The sequence below is a fragment of the Epargyreus clarus genome, unplaced genomic scaffold (genome assembly GCF_041222505.1).
Source record: "Epargyreus clarus isolate Ecla_fem2 unplaced genomic scaffold, WU_Ecla_fem_2.2 ptg000007l, whole genome shotgun sequence".
Taxonomy (NCBI): Eukaryota; Metazoa; Arthropoda; class Insecta; order Lepidoptera; family Hesperiidae; genus Epargyreus; species Epargyreus clarus.
The window spans coordinates 20,687,530-20,701,443 of record NW_027332215.1 but is presented as its reverse complement, the minus strand read 5'-3'; the positions used below and the strand labels follow the sequence as shown (position 1 = coordinate 20,701,443).

Sequence of the window (13,914 nt, the reverse complement as noted above, 5' to 3'; positions counted from 1 at the left end):
CTATTTTTCACGAAATTGAACTCGGTCATTGAACGCAAGTTACTCCACCGCCGCTATACCACCTAAACGTCACGTGGCAAGTGTAACAAACCATAGTAGCAAGCATAGACTTAGAATTTTTTCGCTGCGCTACAGACCAACAAAGCAAGAGAAAGACAATATGTCAACCCATATAGACAATCTGCTAGAGAAAAAGAGATGCCACGAAAAGTCATGGTATGTCAATTTCTCTCTGAATAAGCGGCCCTAAACTGCCCCGATTACGAGACGTTTTAGGATTTTACCGAAAGTAATACTACTATTAATATATTAATGACTTTTTGTTACAATGGTGTCTTGCTCTATTGCCAATTGTACTGTTACAAGGAAAAATAATTCACAGAAGTATACGTTTCACAGGTAAATACGATTTTTCTATCCCAGGGTTTTAAGAAATATTTCGTCGAATTTCATATTATTTGGTATCATACATAGTTTTTACAATTTCCTATTCATTTATCTTGCTATAAATACATATATTTCATAGCTAGATGTAAAATTACCAAAATATAGTATTTATTTATTTACGTTCGGGCTTGACAAAATGTTGATGTTATATTATATCGATAATGTTTCGATATAATGTAACATCAACATTATGTCGAATAATAAAGATCGTTTCATGCATCACAAAAATAGTATAAATGCGATGATGTTTGTTTCCTATGCGTAAACAGGAAATAAACTTGGTTGACGGATTGTAACGGAATTTACATATTCTGATTTTTATGTCAAATAGCCAGTTATTATAACTCGAATAAAATTTGTATCACCTATATATTTTCAAGGATACCAAGTCAGCCAAGTGAGGTACGTGAAAAGTGGATAAGAATAATAAATTGGCCAGAATGGAGCAAAAATGTTTTATACAAAGAAGTTATCGTATTTATTTATATTTCGTAATACTTCTTTTATAATATGAATAAATAATATAGTAGTATAAAAATTTAGTATTTTATTAATTTGTGTAATGATTTGAACACAAAAGCTATGTTGCCAAGTCAGGCTCATTATCTTAATATTGGATGTTAATTAATAAATGCGTTTGGCATTTTGTATCTTTGACATTCTATATGTATGGTAGCAAGTGACCTGAGTACCAGTGATAGCCTAGTGGTTAAGAAACTCGGCCTCTCGATCGAGGGGCCCGAGGTTCAAATCCCAGGCACGCAACTCTGATTTTTAAAAGTTATGTGCGTATTAAAAATTAATTATCACTTGCTAAACGGTGAAGGAAAACATCGTGAAGAAACCTGCATACCTGAGAGATAGAAAAAAAAATCTCAAAGGTATGTGAAGTCTACCAATACGCACTTAGCCAGCGCGGTGGACTATGGCCTGATCCTTCTCATTATGAGAGGAGACACGTGCCCAGCAGTGGGACGTTAATGGGTTGATGATGATGATGATGAAGTGACCTGAGCGAAGGAGCACACGTCGCCGATGCCGAGCACGCTGACGGTGAAGTTGCGGTAGAAGTCAACGATGTCGAGCGCGCGCGGCCGCAGCGACACCAACAGCACCAGCGGACACAGCAACGGGCTCAGCAACTCGAACAGGATGTACACCTGCAATCAAATTATAACTCATTATCGTCCATACATTAGTAAAGATTTCTCACTCCTAACAAGAAAATGTAAACAGTTTTGACAATTTAAATTGACACTGTCATCTGTTTTTGTGTTTGAAAAATATAAAAAAGAAATAATTTTAGATAATTTACGAATGAAACGATATTTCTCCGCACTTTTTCTTCGATTTCCTGTTTTTACACCACTTAACTGCACATGTCGGCATTGTTCCGATTAAATTACACCATAACAGTCATTAAATGTCTGACAGATTTGTCAGCCGTTTATGGCATTTAATGGCTTCTTTCAATTACAATGCGGCAAGATATCTATTATCCGCCTTATCTATGTTATAGCCATTATTAATCAATCCATCCAAAGTTATGCCTGCCAAAGTTCTATGTTTGACACTTACCCTACTAAACTCTGTTAAATTTCGATCTTTCGTAAGCCAAAAATTGGATAGATTGATATTTAATAAGTGGCGTATATAAATAGGCTAAGACAAAATAGTTAAAAGAGAACTCTTTTATTTATCAACAGATTCTTTCATTTGTTTTATCAGACAGATATAAACGACCTTAACAATAAAAAAGTGTGCGTCGCGCACGAGATATGTCATATCGTACGCGCAACGCATCATGTCGTATACGTTCTTCTTATAATGTCATGTATGACATACGTTTAATTAGGATATCATATCATATCGTAGCATACTTAGAAAATAAAATATTTAAAATGACTTAGCCTTTTCTGCAAAAATTCCAGTATTTACTGTTATGGTGTTGGTTTCAGTTGTCGGTCTTTGCAACAAATCAACTTCATAATCCTCTAACTTTCGATTGCTAGACGAAAACTGGTCTTGCATATATAACTGGTGTCCTGTCTCACCGCTCGGAACTGGAACAGCTGCTGGAAGTGCGCGGCGACGTCGCGCGTGTGCGCTCGGCCGCGCCACGCCGCGGGCAGGTAGTGCACGTGCCCGAGCACCTGCACGAACAGCTCCTCGCCGCGCGCCGGCCCCGTACAACCACCGCCCAGACGCTCCTCCTCACCCATCAGGGCCCTGGAACGTTGTAACATGCTTTTTACTCTACTATGCAGGGTAACTGCAGTGATAGCCTAGTGGTTAAGAAACTCAGCCTCTTGAACTTCGGTTCAAATCCCAGGCACCACTGGATTTTCAAATTTATGTGCGTATTACAAATTAATTATCACTTGCTAAAACGGTGAAGGAAAACATCGTGAGGAAACCTATATACCTGAGAAATCTTAAAAAAAATGATTTCAAAGGTATGTGAAGTCTACCAACACGCACTTGACCAGCGCGGTGGACTATGGCCTAATCCTTCTCATTCTGAGAGGAGACCCGTGCCCAGCAGTGGGACAGTAATGGGTTGATGATGATTGATGATGATGCAGGGTAATATTATTCGAGCCTATTTATGTATATCTGTTTCCTTCTTTGGCCTGCTCTACAGCCCAAACGACTTGACAGATTTTAACATATTAGGGGTAGTAGGATTCACCAAAATTACAGTAGTTACCAAAGTAAGTAGCCTTAATTTTAAGAAGTTGGTTATACATTAATCTCTGGCACAGTCAGTCAGTCACATTACTATTTTATGTGTATAATAAATAATTATGAAAGCAAAATGGACACTATATTAAAAAAAAAAAAACAAATAATAACTCATATAATATACAACACTAACCTGGCTCCGGCGAGCACGCAGCCCAGTATGGTGATGATGGTGAGCACGTGTTCCACGGTGAGCACGTCCTCGTCGTACACCGAAAGCGCCACCAACACACCCAATACGCTCGCAGATAGGAACACTATGTTCCTGCAAAGTTAATAGAGCTTACGATAATGATATATCTTACTTATTACAACATAAAGTTACAAATTAAAAAGATATTTAAAAATTTGTTTTTTTCTCATTCTTCTTAGAAAATCCTTAGATTTATTCCCATACTAAGTATAACGTCATTAAACTAATCATATATTGCCATAATTGGTTAGGGTTAAAATGGGTTTTAAAATTCACACACAATCATATACGTACGAACTAAAGAGGATAATTATATAAAAGGTATGATATACACGCCGAATAGTATCCTGTGTCCTGTTGGGCGCCTGACAACATGTGTACAAAATTATAATGATCGTAGATAAGACGTGAAAGTGTAGCCAACAAACAAAAACACATTCGCAATTATAAAATAAGTTTCGATTCGCGTCATTACGCGCAATGGTACGATTCATTGTGCAATTGTCGTAAATAGCGTGCTGTATGAATTCTTATTTATTACTATAAAAAGATCATATTTATGTCGTAGGAATATAATATTTATAAATACTTGATGGAGACCTTTAGCAGGTAACAAATCCATGCTATTTACAACGGCTTTTGCCACACAATTAAAAACTGTATTTATTTATATAATAAAGAACGCGAATATCTTCCTATTACGGTTCAATAGATGAACGATGAGAATTGAAAAACGTTGATAAATAGCGGATTCAATATATTTTCAACGTCTTTTTTTCATAAAATATATCGTATGTACTGTTATTTTTTGACTGCGTCAAACACTATTATAAGTTGATTAAAACCCATTAATAAATCATACAGGCGTACAAAAAAGTCGGAACGATCTTCCTCATATTCTTCGAACGTGTTCCGGTAATATGAAATTGAACAAAGCTCATGCATTAACGACTCTTCTACTCAAATTTCCATAGGGGAAAATGGCTTTCCATCAGGAAGCCGTCCGCCTTATAACTAAATTTAATAATCTAAGCAAGACTGCAATCGTATATGGTGTTTCTATCACAAGGTAAAATGCAACGTCATCACCATTATTCTACGCTTCCAAAACATTCCCTCTTCCCACGCCATTCGCAAGTTCAGTAATAATTCGGGAGCGACGCCAAATGAATATTTTCAACACAAAACTGATATTGACACGTGGACAAAAAAAGAACAATATTGCGTAATAAATCTTGGCTTGAGCTTCACATTAAAATAAACATGTTCCAAAGAAAATAAAGACGTAATACTAACCTACTCAAGTGACATTGTCGTCAATGCTATGCACATTGAATAGAATTATATTTAATATACATATACATACCTACTTAACTGCATACAAAAATCTAACTTATCAAGTCTTCATAGTAAGGAAGGCAACACACAAGCGATAGTAGGCTATAATATATATTTATAATACAGGAGCAGCAGACGAGCATGCAGTCCACGTGATAGTAAGTGTCTACTGCCGCCGATGGTCATCTGTAATCAACTCCAGATAGGATTAGATATTCAAATTCAAATATATTTATTTGCAAGAACATGTATTTGTAAGACATAAGATAACAATAAAAGTATGTAAGTTCGCCAAGTTCCACCTGTCGAGGCATGCAAATTTAGACATTGTAATTACAACTAAATTCGAATAAATTATTTTTGTAATACTGAGGTCGGCCGCAACCCCTGAGGACTGAGCTGGAACGCCTCGGAAAAGTATGTCTCCCTTACCACACCACCCTTCAAACCAGAACACAGGTGCGCTTAACGCTGCTGTTATGAGGCAGAAAGAAGTGTGGAGGTGGTGTCGCCGAAGTCGAACAACAATGAGTCAATCCACCTTATATGAATGACAGTGCAAACCGACCACCGTCACTGACAATAAGTGGCGACAGTCGGCGTCGGTCGGTCTCGACAGGCGACTACATTCATAATTTACTAAATGAATATACTTATTTACTTGTCTGTTCATGCAAGGCATCATGTCGGTTCATGCAAGCGTATATAGATTACGCTTTAATAATAGGCAATGCAAACATTCATGCATGCAAAATACTTTAGGGTTCCTTTGCATCTGTACTTAAACGTAGTTCAATCATTAGTTAATGATAAAGATCTACTCTTTATCTAAATATAAAAATAATATAGAACTTCATCAATATTTTTACAACCCAAAACAATCAATTTTTTTCTTAAAACTGTTACAAAATTTTAATACACAAATTGTAATTGTGTAATCATAAATATTTTAAGAATATAATATCTATTTTTTGGGAACAGAATACTTAGATTGTATACGTTAAAATACCACCCAGTGCCCACAACATACAATGGTTATATTGAATAAAAAACGTTGACTTTATTTATTAGGAGGAGCTAGCACACAGCACGCATTGCAAGCAATTCGTAACTTTTAACATAAATATTCGCAATTGCAGTTCTTAAGTATGTCGCGAAATATAATATCAAAACATATCTTAAAAAAACATGAAGAAACTGTTATTTTTAAGTTATTGTAAGATAAATAACATAATTTTATCATTATGGTCAATAAAATTACAATAATATAAATAAACTATTTTCTACTTATAGTACTTTAGATGAAATGTATATTGTTTGTGGTTAATATGAAAATGTATTAAGTAACATGTGAATCATGCAAGCAAAAAATAAAGCCAACTGGTCGCAAGCCATTTTACATACATTATGATAAATACCACAGAAGTCTATGAACAATAGCAAGGTCTGAAGGGGCAAAAAAACACTCTTGTATGCACCAGAACTTTTTTATGACTCTCTTTAATAAACTCTTTACTTAGCCGTTTACAGATACCTCAGGAGAAAGTTTATTGTACAAACCTAATTGTGCATAAACGTAAACATAATAACCATAGAAACCAGAAATTTGTGTAAATTTCATCTTTCAAGATACATAGCTGTCATCAGCTATTGTGAATATAATAAATGATGCAATAAAACAGTGTTTTTAATTAAGTCACTTAACTTCGTACCAGAATGAATTAATTTATTCAATGAAAATTATAAAAAGAAATATCATTACGAATAAAGAAGAGTAATACACTAATGACATCAATTAAAAAGCAGTCAATTCAGGAAAAAAAATAACTACATTTATAGAATTAAATTTATTTACGAAAATAATATTATTAATTCATGAAGAAGGTCACTCATAAGTATTTTGTAATATTTTATATGAAAAAAATCGTAACAAAATATGCGTAAGTTTAATCTATTATTATCCTGCCACCAATTTTACCGTGGCAGTTACAAGTTACCAACTTACCATGCAACTTAACCATAATGTTATGTAACAACATTTTAATAGATTTCATGCTCGTCATTAATTATCATACATATAGATCTGCGTTATCAACCCATTATTTTCTCACTGCTAGGCATGACCTTCTTGCGACTGAGAGACATTTAGATCATAGTCCATCCCGCTGACTTTGTACTAACTTGTGGTACCTTTTAGGAAACTCGAGCGTTTAAGTTTTTCACGATATTTTCCTTCAACGTTATAACAGTCGTATAATTCGCAATATACATATGACCTCGCAAACTATCGGTATATCAGAGATTGATGCCTCGGACTACCAACGTAAGAGTATGCGCATAATTTGGAAAACTACGTCGCGTCAGATTTGAATCGCAAATAGACAAAGCGCAAGGCAATGTGAATATATTTAGATAGATATTAGCCGCGTTTAAAGTGTAAATAATTAAATATGGATTTTTCTTGGGGTTTATCTTCGCGGACAGGCAATTTTCTTCTTAAACAAAAGTAACCCAAATTACCACTTATCATTAGCTAACTGCCAGTTAATGCCGTATGCGTTTTAGAAAATTATAAAGCATAGACAGACAGACACAAAATTTGTGTATTAGTTATAATTACCCTATAAAAATATTTTGAAATTACAAACAGACACTTCAATTTTGTGGAAAAATCAACAGTGAAGGAAACATCCTGGAAAATACCTGCATACCTGAGAGATCATAAAAAAAGTACTCAAAGGTATCTTAAAAGGTATCTTTGAATACAGAAGTCTACCAATACGCACTTGGCCAGGGCGGTGGACTATAGCCTTTTCCTCCTAATTCTGAGAGGAGACCCGTGCCCAACAATGGGACAGTACGGGGTTGACGACGACGACTTCAATTTTATTTGTAACCACCAAAGTTTTATTTTCATGAAACCTATATACATAAATGATATTTAATATATAATACCAAAACAAAATTAAGTAGTATATACATATACATACAAAAGCTTTATAAAAATAGTGATAGCTTTAATTAAACATAATAGCCTTCATCCAAATTGTTGTCCTTTGGAAGAGTACTCAAAACACTGGCGACGTTACCCCGCTAAATAGCTAAGCTAATTCTTTGGTCAAGGTAAGCACCAGCCCTTTGGTCATTGGTGCACTCGATCAATCGCTTGAAAAGAAGCTAATTGAAAGATCGACCGTCAGAACCCCACGGTCCCATTCACTCCACGCCAAACGACAAAAATATGTATTCTGTACTGAGACTTGCATATTTTTGCAGTTTGAGTATTTCGAGTAGTTTTGAGAGCAGTGATAAGTTAAGAAACTCGGTCTTTTAATAGAGGGTCCAAGGTTACCTTTGAAAACTAATTTTTTTAAAATTTCTCACGATGAAGGAAAACATCGTGTAAAATCTAATCTGAAAAAAAATAGTTTTCAAAGGTATGTGTAGTCTACCAATTCGCACTTGGCCAGCGCGTTGAATTATGGCCTAATCCTTCTCATTCTGAGAGGAGATCCGTGCCCAGCAGTGGAACAGTAATGTGTTGATGATGAGCGTCAATACGCACAACACTAGCTACCCTTCATAATAACTAAATATGATACGTACTTGGCGATGACCGTGGTGATCGGTGACGAGAAGCTCGCTAGGTATTTAGTGGCGGGCTTGTGCGCTCTGTTCAGACGGTCGCGCAGCTCGTGTTCGAGCTCGTTGAAGTGGCGGAGCGTGACGCGCGCGTACAGCGACCACGTGCGCAGCCCCAGCGACGCCGGCGAACGCTTTATCAACTGGAACGTGGTACACAACGTCAACGTATATTAAAATAGCAAATAATGATGTGCCGAGTCGGTCAATTTTGGTATTCGAGTACTTTAGTACTCATATAAAAAAGAATCGAGTCAGTACTCGAGTCCAAAGTATTCACAAAGTACTCGAGTACTTTGTACAACATACAGTCCAATAGCAAAAAAAAAAAACGCCACTCACTACACAAAAAATACGGAAGAGCAAAAAAAATAGTATTTGTAGTGTACGAGTAACGTCAGTATTCGAGTATTACTGGTACTCGGGTACTCACTATTGGTACTCGAGTATGCGAGTTTATGTAAGTACTCGAGTACTGACTCGAGTCGACCTGACTCGGCACATCTCTAATAGCAAAATATATCAAACACGCATATACAACAATTTTACAATAGCAAAAAATATATCTTATATAAAAAAAAATATGTTTATACATAAGTATTATATATAAAATTAAAACATATATAAAATAATTTTATATATAAGTATTATATATAAGATTCTCGTGTCACAATGTTAGTTACCATACTCCTCCGAAACGGCTTTACCGAATTTCACCAAATTTTATATGCATTTTCAGTAGGTCTGAGAATCGACTACTATCTATTTTTCATACCCCTAAGTGATAAGGGTTTGGAATATATAACTGATTTCATAAGAATACATATATGAATGAACCTGGGATCCGCATGGTATATAGATATATCACCATACCACACGTGTTGCTAGAGATCGCTAATTTTGTTTTATAACTAGCATATCGTATTTTATTTAACATTTTAGCACCTACCGCATATCGGACAAACTATTTATATTTTATTTTTAGAAAGTATATTAGAAACCACAAGATAAAAACGAAGGCTATAATTTTTACTTGCATTGTTTTGCATTTTTATGTCTTAAAACAGAAAACCTTGATTTAAATTCAGTAATAATGTTTTGTGAAAAAAGGAAATACTTCATACACATACATCTAAACAATCCCTTAAATATAATCTCAATGTACTAAATTTAATATAATTTCAATTTGCATTTTTTTATGATATTGATGTCTTTGTATGTGTTTGGGTCAACTAAAGGTAGCATACAACACACATACAATAAATAGTAACAAAATCGATAAATCCCTACCTCAGCATAATTGAAGAAGAAGTATAGTATCTGCCACGCCTGTATGAGGGGCGCTAGGAACAGATTGATCAACCCCAGCAGCAAGATCTGTCTCTCCAGATGCCTAGCCAGCATCATCCGCTTTGTGTGATCCTTATAGCACTCACGGAGCTGCCAGCAATTCTCCCACGGACTCCATGGACTAGCTGCAATACAATACAATTATACATGTTCTTAATATACATTTGAAAGGTGCTAGAACCTGTATGATTCAAACAAGATGTACCATTGTTACATATATTTCTAGCATTAGTAAGTTTTGGTAAAAGTAGATAGAACCTGTTTGTTAGCAAGAAGAACCTGTTATATGTAATGCTCATTATAATAATGTGTGTTATAGTAACTTGTTTCATTAAAACTATGAAATAATAAAATAGATGTTTTTCAGGAAACAATGAAATAAATACCTAAAAATAATATAAAAAAGTTAAAACATGCAGGTGTTTTTAAACTTAAATACTTACAAAATAGTAGAAACTCTAAATTCCATTTAAGACCCCTGGATAAATAATGGAAATCTCCAACACAAGGCACATGTATTTGCAGTGGGAGCAGGTTCTTATTAACCATTGCAACCATGTAATTATTAAATCTGCAAAAAAACATCATGATATGAAGTAACTGTGGTAATTGTAGTTGAGAATTAATTTGAAATCAGAATAATTATTTTAAGTTTTATCTAACCTCAGTATTCTATGATAAATATCTAATTCGTTGATTTCTTGCTTGTGAACACACATGTGATGTTCTGGCTGCGCTTCTCTCACTCTTTCTTGAATTGTGGACCAGTTAATCCATGCTAAATCACTCTACAAAGTGTAAAATAAATTTAGTTAACAATATAAAAAGAAATTAATAGTAACATTGTCTATATTATAAAAGGTACATACCTCTTTAATTTTTAAAGCATTATTATAAAATAATTTTGTGTCATAAGCATAATATAAGTGATATGTTGATATGACTAATCTCATTAACCATATGATGGAACATAACACAACAAGAGTCCACCTGAAAGAAATAATAAACACAAGTGAAAATAATGTACCACCAAAACACAACACCACTAATTATGAGGTGAACATATATAACAACATAAAAAATTTAAAAAAAGACAAAAATCTTTCACACATTTAAATGCAAAGAGACAGATCTTACCATTGCCATGATATTCTGGCTACACATGTTGGAGTATCAAAAATTACATCATCTAATGTAAGTTTCTCACTCCTGTTGGCTTTAGGATCATTCCTAAATAGCCTTGGGTAGTCTACACAGTGCACCAAGAATGTTGAGAACCACACAATGAATATAAATTGCAGTAGGTAGAACAGGTCGGACATTATCATGGGATAGAAACCACCGCATACATAATATCTGTACATTCTTGTAAAAAATGAATCCAGATCTTCTATGTGTGTCCATCCCTCTGAAACAACCACATTTATATTTACTAAGATAAATTTACACTTATACATGGTTTATAGTAACACATTTAATTTTGAAGGGCCATAATTGTTTTGATTCAATAACTAATTGCTTAATATGAATAAATTATCAAATAAATATACCTGAATGTTATTAAGGCTGTTTGATAATCATATTTCTGTCCAAACTATACAAGGTCAAAGAAGGCCATTAAAAGGTAACAGATATTCATTTACTTAAAGTTAATATTTCAATTATTCAGTACTTTTATATGTTAAATTGAGTTGCTTGATTTCATATGATAATAAAAAATAAATATAAACAATTCACAAGGTTTTTGTCAAACCTTAGGAAAAAATACAACTGAAATTAAATGACAAATTGATAAACAATCATGTAATACTAGTTTATTACTGGATATGTATAATTTAATTATACAAGTAATAATAATAATAAAAACATGTGGCATTTACTTTTACACCAATGACCATCTTAAGTCGTAATTTATTCGTAAGAGTAACAAAGGAATGAAATTAATAATATAGTTTGCTAATTACCTTTGTTTTTGGGCACTTTGTGTATTATAACATTGGTGGAATCGTCGTGTTCGTGATCCAGAGTGATCATCGTAGGCGCAGCATTCATGGGTTCCACGGCTCTCCCCATTGGCGGAGTTAGTTCGTTGTTCAATGCGCTATAAGTAATATCACGTCTGCTGAAGTGAGCCATTGTTTCTCGTCGCTCTTAACATTAATATCTTCTAGCCTCTAACATTATATACTACCTAAACATTATTTGTACAAGGCATCTAATGAATCCTAATGTCTACGCGGTCGACTTTGTCCCAGAAACGTAAAAAGTCATAAATAATAGGTTTTCAAATAAATATAAACACAAAGAATTTTAATTTTGACAACTGTTTTGTTTTGAGAAAACATGTGGAGGTACGTGAGAATCTTTTGAAAAAAATATAGCTCAAGGATACAAAGAATTTTGCGAGTGTCTAATAAAACAGTATTGATGAATACACTTCACATCACAAACCAAATGACGAAAATAAACTAGAAGAATGACAGGTTCATATTTTGTCAAATAATATACGTTTCTATTCACGCATGCGACATTTCTATATGTGTTAGAAACGAAACGTGTTTTATCTTATCTACATATTGTTAAAGGACGTGGTAATGTTCGAAAGTTTATTTCTTTAAAATGTAAATAACATTGCATTATTAATAAAAATAATAAAGATATTGGTGATAGTCTAAATTTATTTTCTGATTTTTATAAAACCTCGGAATGATTTTTTAAATGATAGTGTATGGGCTCGTACACAAAACTGCGATGCGAATTCGCAACGCAGAAAATTGCGACACGAATTGCTGCGATGCGATATCGTGCGGCATAGCGTCTCCCAGGGTGACCAACAATAACAACAACTGTGACGAAACATCGCAGGAATGCGCGATGCGCAAGTTCTTGCGATGTGTTGATGATTATGGAAGAATATATTGTATTTCTGGTATTCCTTCTGAGCGTTTTCATAATAAATATAGTTATATGGACGTTTGCATTTATTTATTATTATAAAATACTGTTTATATAGTAAATAGTAAATAAATATAAGCGTCTTTATAACTCTTAATTTTGTATCTCTCCACACAGTATAAAAAAATAATCATCTTTATTAAATATGAGATATTATAGGTACGATGTATTTTATATGAATCATATAGATACGTACTATTTATACGTATATATATATAATTATATACCTATAGCGTGCCTAGTTTTACTCACCAATTCACTTGGCAGCGCTTGTGCGCAAGCGTATCAATTTTATCACGTAAGATGCCTCTCTTTTCCTACATAGGTTACTATACTCTTTGGTGTAAGTGGTAGGACGGTATGCTCCATGTGCGCGTTTAAATCGTACGTGGTCAATTATTCAATTTATTGTGACATCCAAATATCCATGTATGCAAAGATATATCCATTCTATACTATTTAATAATAAAAAATAGACAAGGACCACAACGCTAATAGCGCCATCTTCAATGCTAATTTAGAAACCAAAAAAATGTAATGAAAACGGATAGATGTCTCCATTACAGCTTACAGCCCTTATTCCGAATCAAAAGTTTTAAACATATAGTCAATCTGCACGTTCTTATTAGTGATCGAAGTCTGCACAACATAATTCGAAACTACCCTGTTTATAGTATTCCTAAACCAAAACCTTGACAGGTTTTCGGTTTATTTTTATGTGTATAACCTTTTAACTTTTTATTTTAAAACTCGGTGATCTAGACTTTTATTTACTCTCTCTTCGAAGAAGAGTAATAAATGTACTTTCGGTAATGGATTTGGAGCATTGAGAATCAAACCCCTAAATCAAAACCAAATCATTTTATAAATGTATTTGTGTTAATTATTCAAATTGTAATTTTTATCAATCATTGTTTATTAGTGTAATAGGAGTAATCCGTACTAATTGACTAAATAAACGAATGAACCCCAGGGAATTTATGATACGTTATTTCATCATAATACTTATTATTACATAAGATAGTCCAATTTTAAAAACATCGTTCTTTTTAAAAACAGTAGTACCACAAAATGTAGTAGGTACCCGCTGTGGATCGAGTAGGTACCTACGTGTAGAAAATTTTACATATTTTGTTACCAATTTTTCTTTCTAAGTCGTAAAAGAGTAATATATTTTTTATTACGTTTACATAAATCATAAAATTGGTAGGTTCCAACCACGAAATAATAAAAAACTAGGTTTC

At 33.8% G+C, this 13,914-nt stretch overlaps 1 protein-coding gene across 1 annotated transcript in view; it reads right to left on the bottom strand.

Annotated features, from left to right (window-relative positions):
* The window catches only part of Atg9 (autophagy-related protein 9), a 28,059-nt gene extending 15,895 nt beyond the window's left edge, over nt 1-12,164 (bottom strand). Inside the window, exons 1-10 of the mRNA XM_073075067.1 lie at nt 11,680-12,164; nt 10,853-11,123; nt 10,585-10,705; nt 10,379-10,503; nt 10,159-10,286; nt 9,656-9,840; nt 8,330-8,508; nt 3,326-3,457; nt 2,502-2,676; nt 1,458-1,607 (exon numbers count right to left, since the gene is read on the bottom strand). Coding sequence (XP_072931168.1) covers nt 1,458-1,607; nt 2,502-2,676; nt 3,326-3,457; nt 8,330-8,508; nt 9,656-9,840; nt 10,159-10,286; nt 10,379-10,503; nt 10,585-10,705; nt 10,853-11,123; nt 11,680-11,851 — 1,638 coding nt within the window. The 5' untranslated portion in view covers nt 11,852-12,164. The remainder of the gene's footprint in view (nt 1-1,457; nt 1,608-2,501; nt 2,677-3,325; nt 3,458-8,329; nt 8,509-9,655; nt 9,841-10,158; nt 10,287-10,378; nt 10,504-10,584; nt 10,706-10,852; nt 11,124-11,679) is intronic.
* Between the last annotated feature and the right edge of the window lie 1,750 nt (nt 12,165-13,914).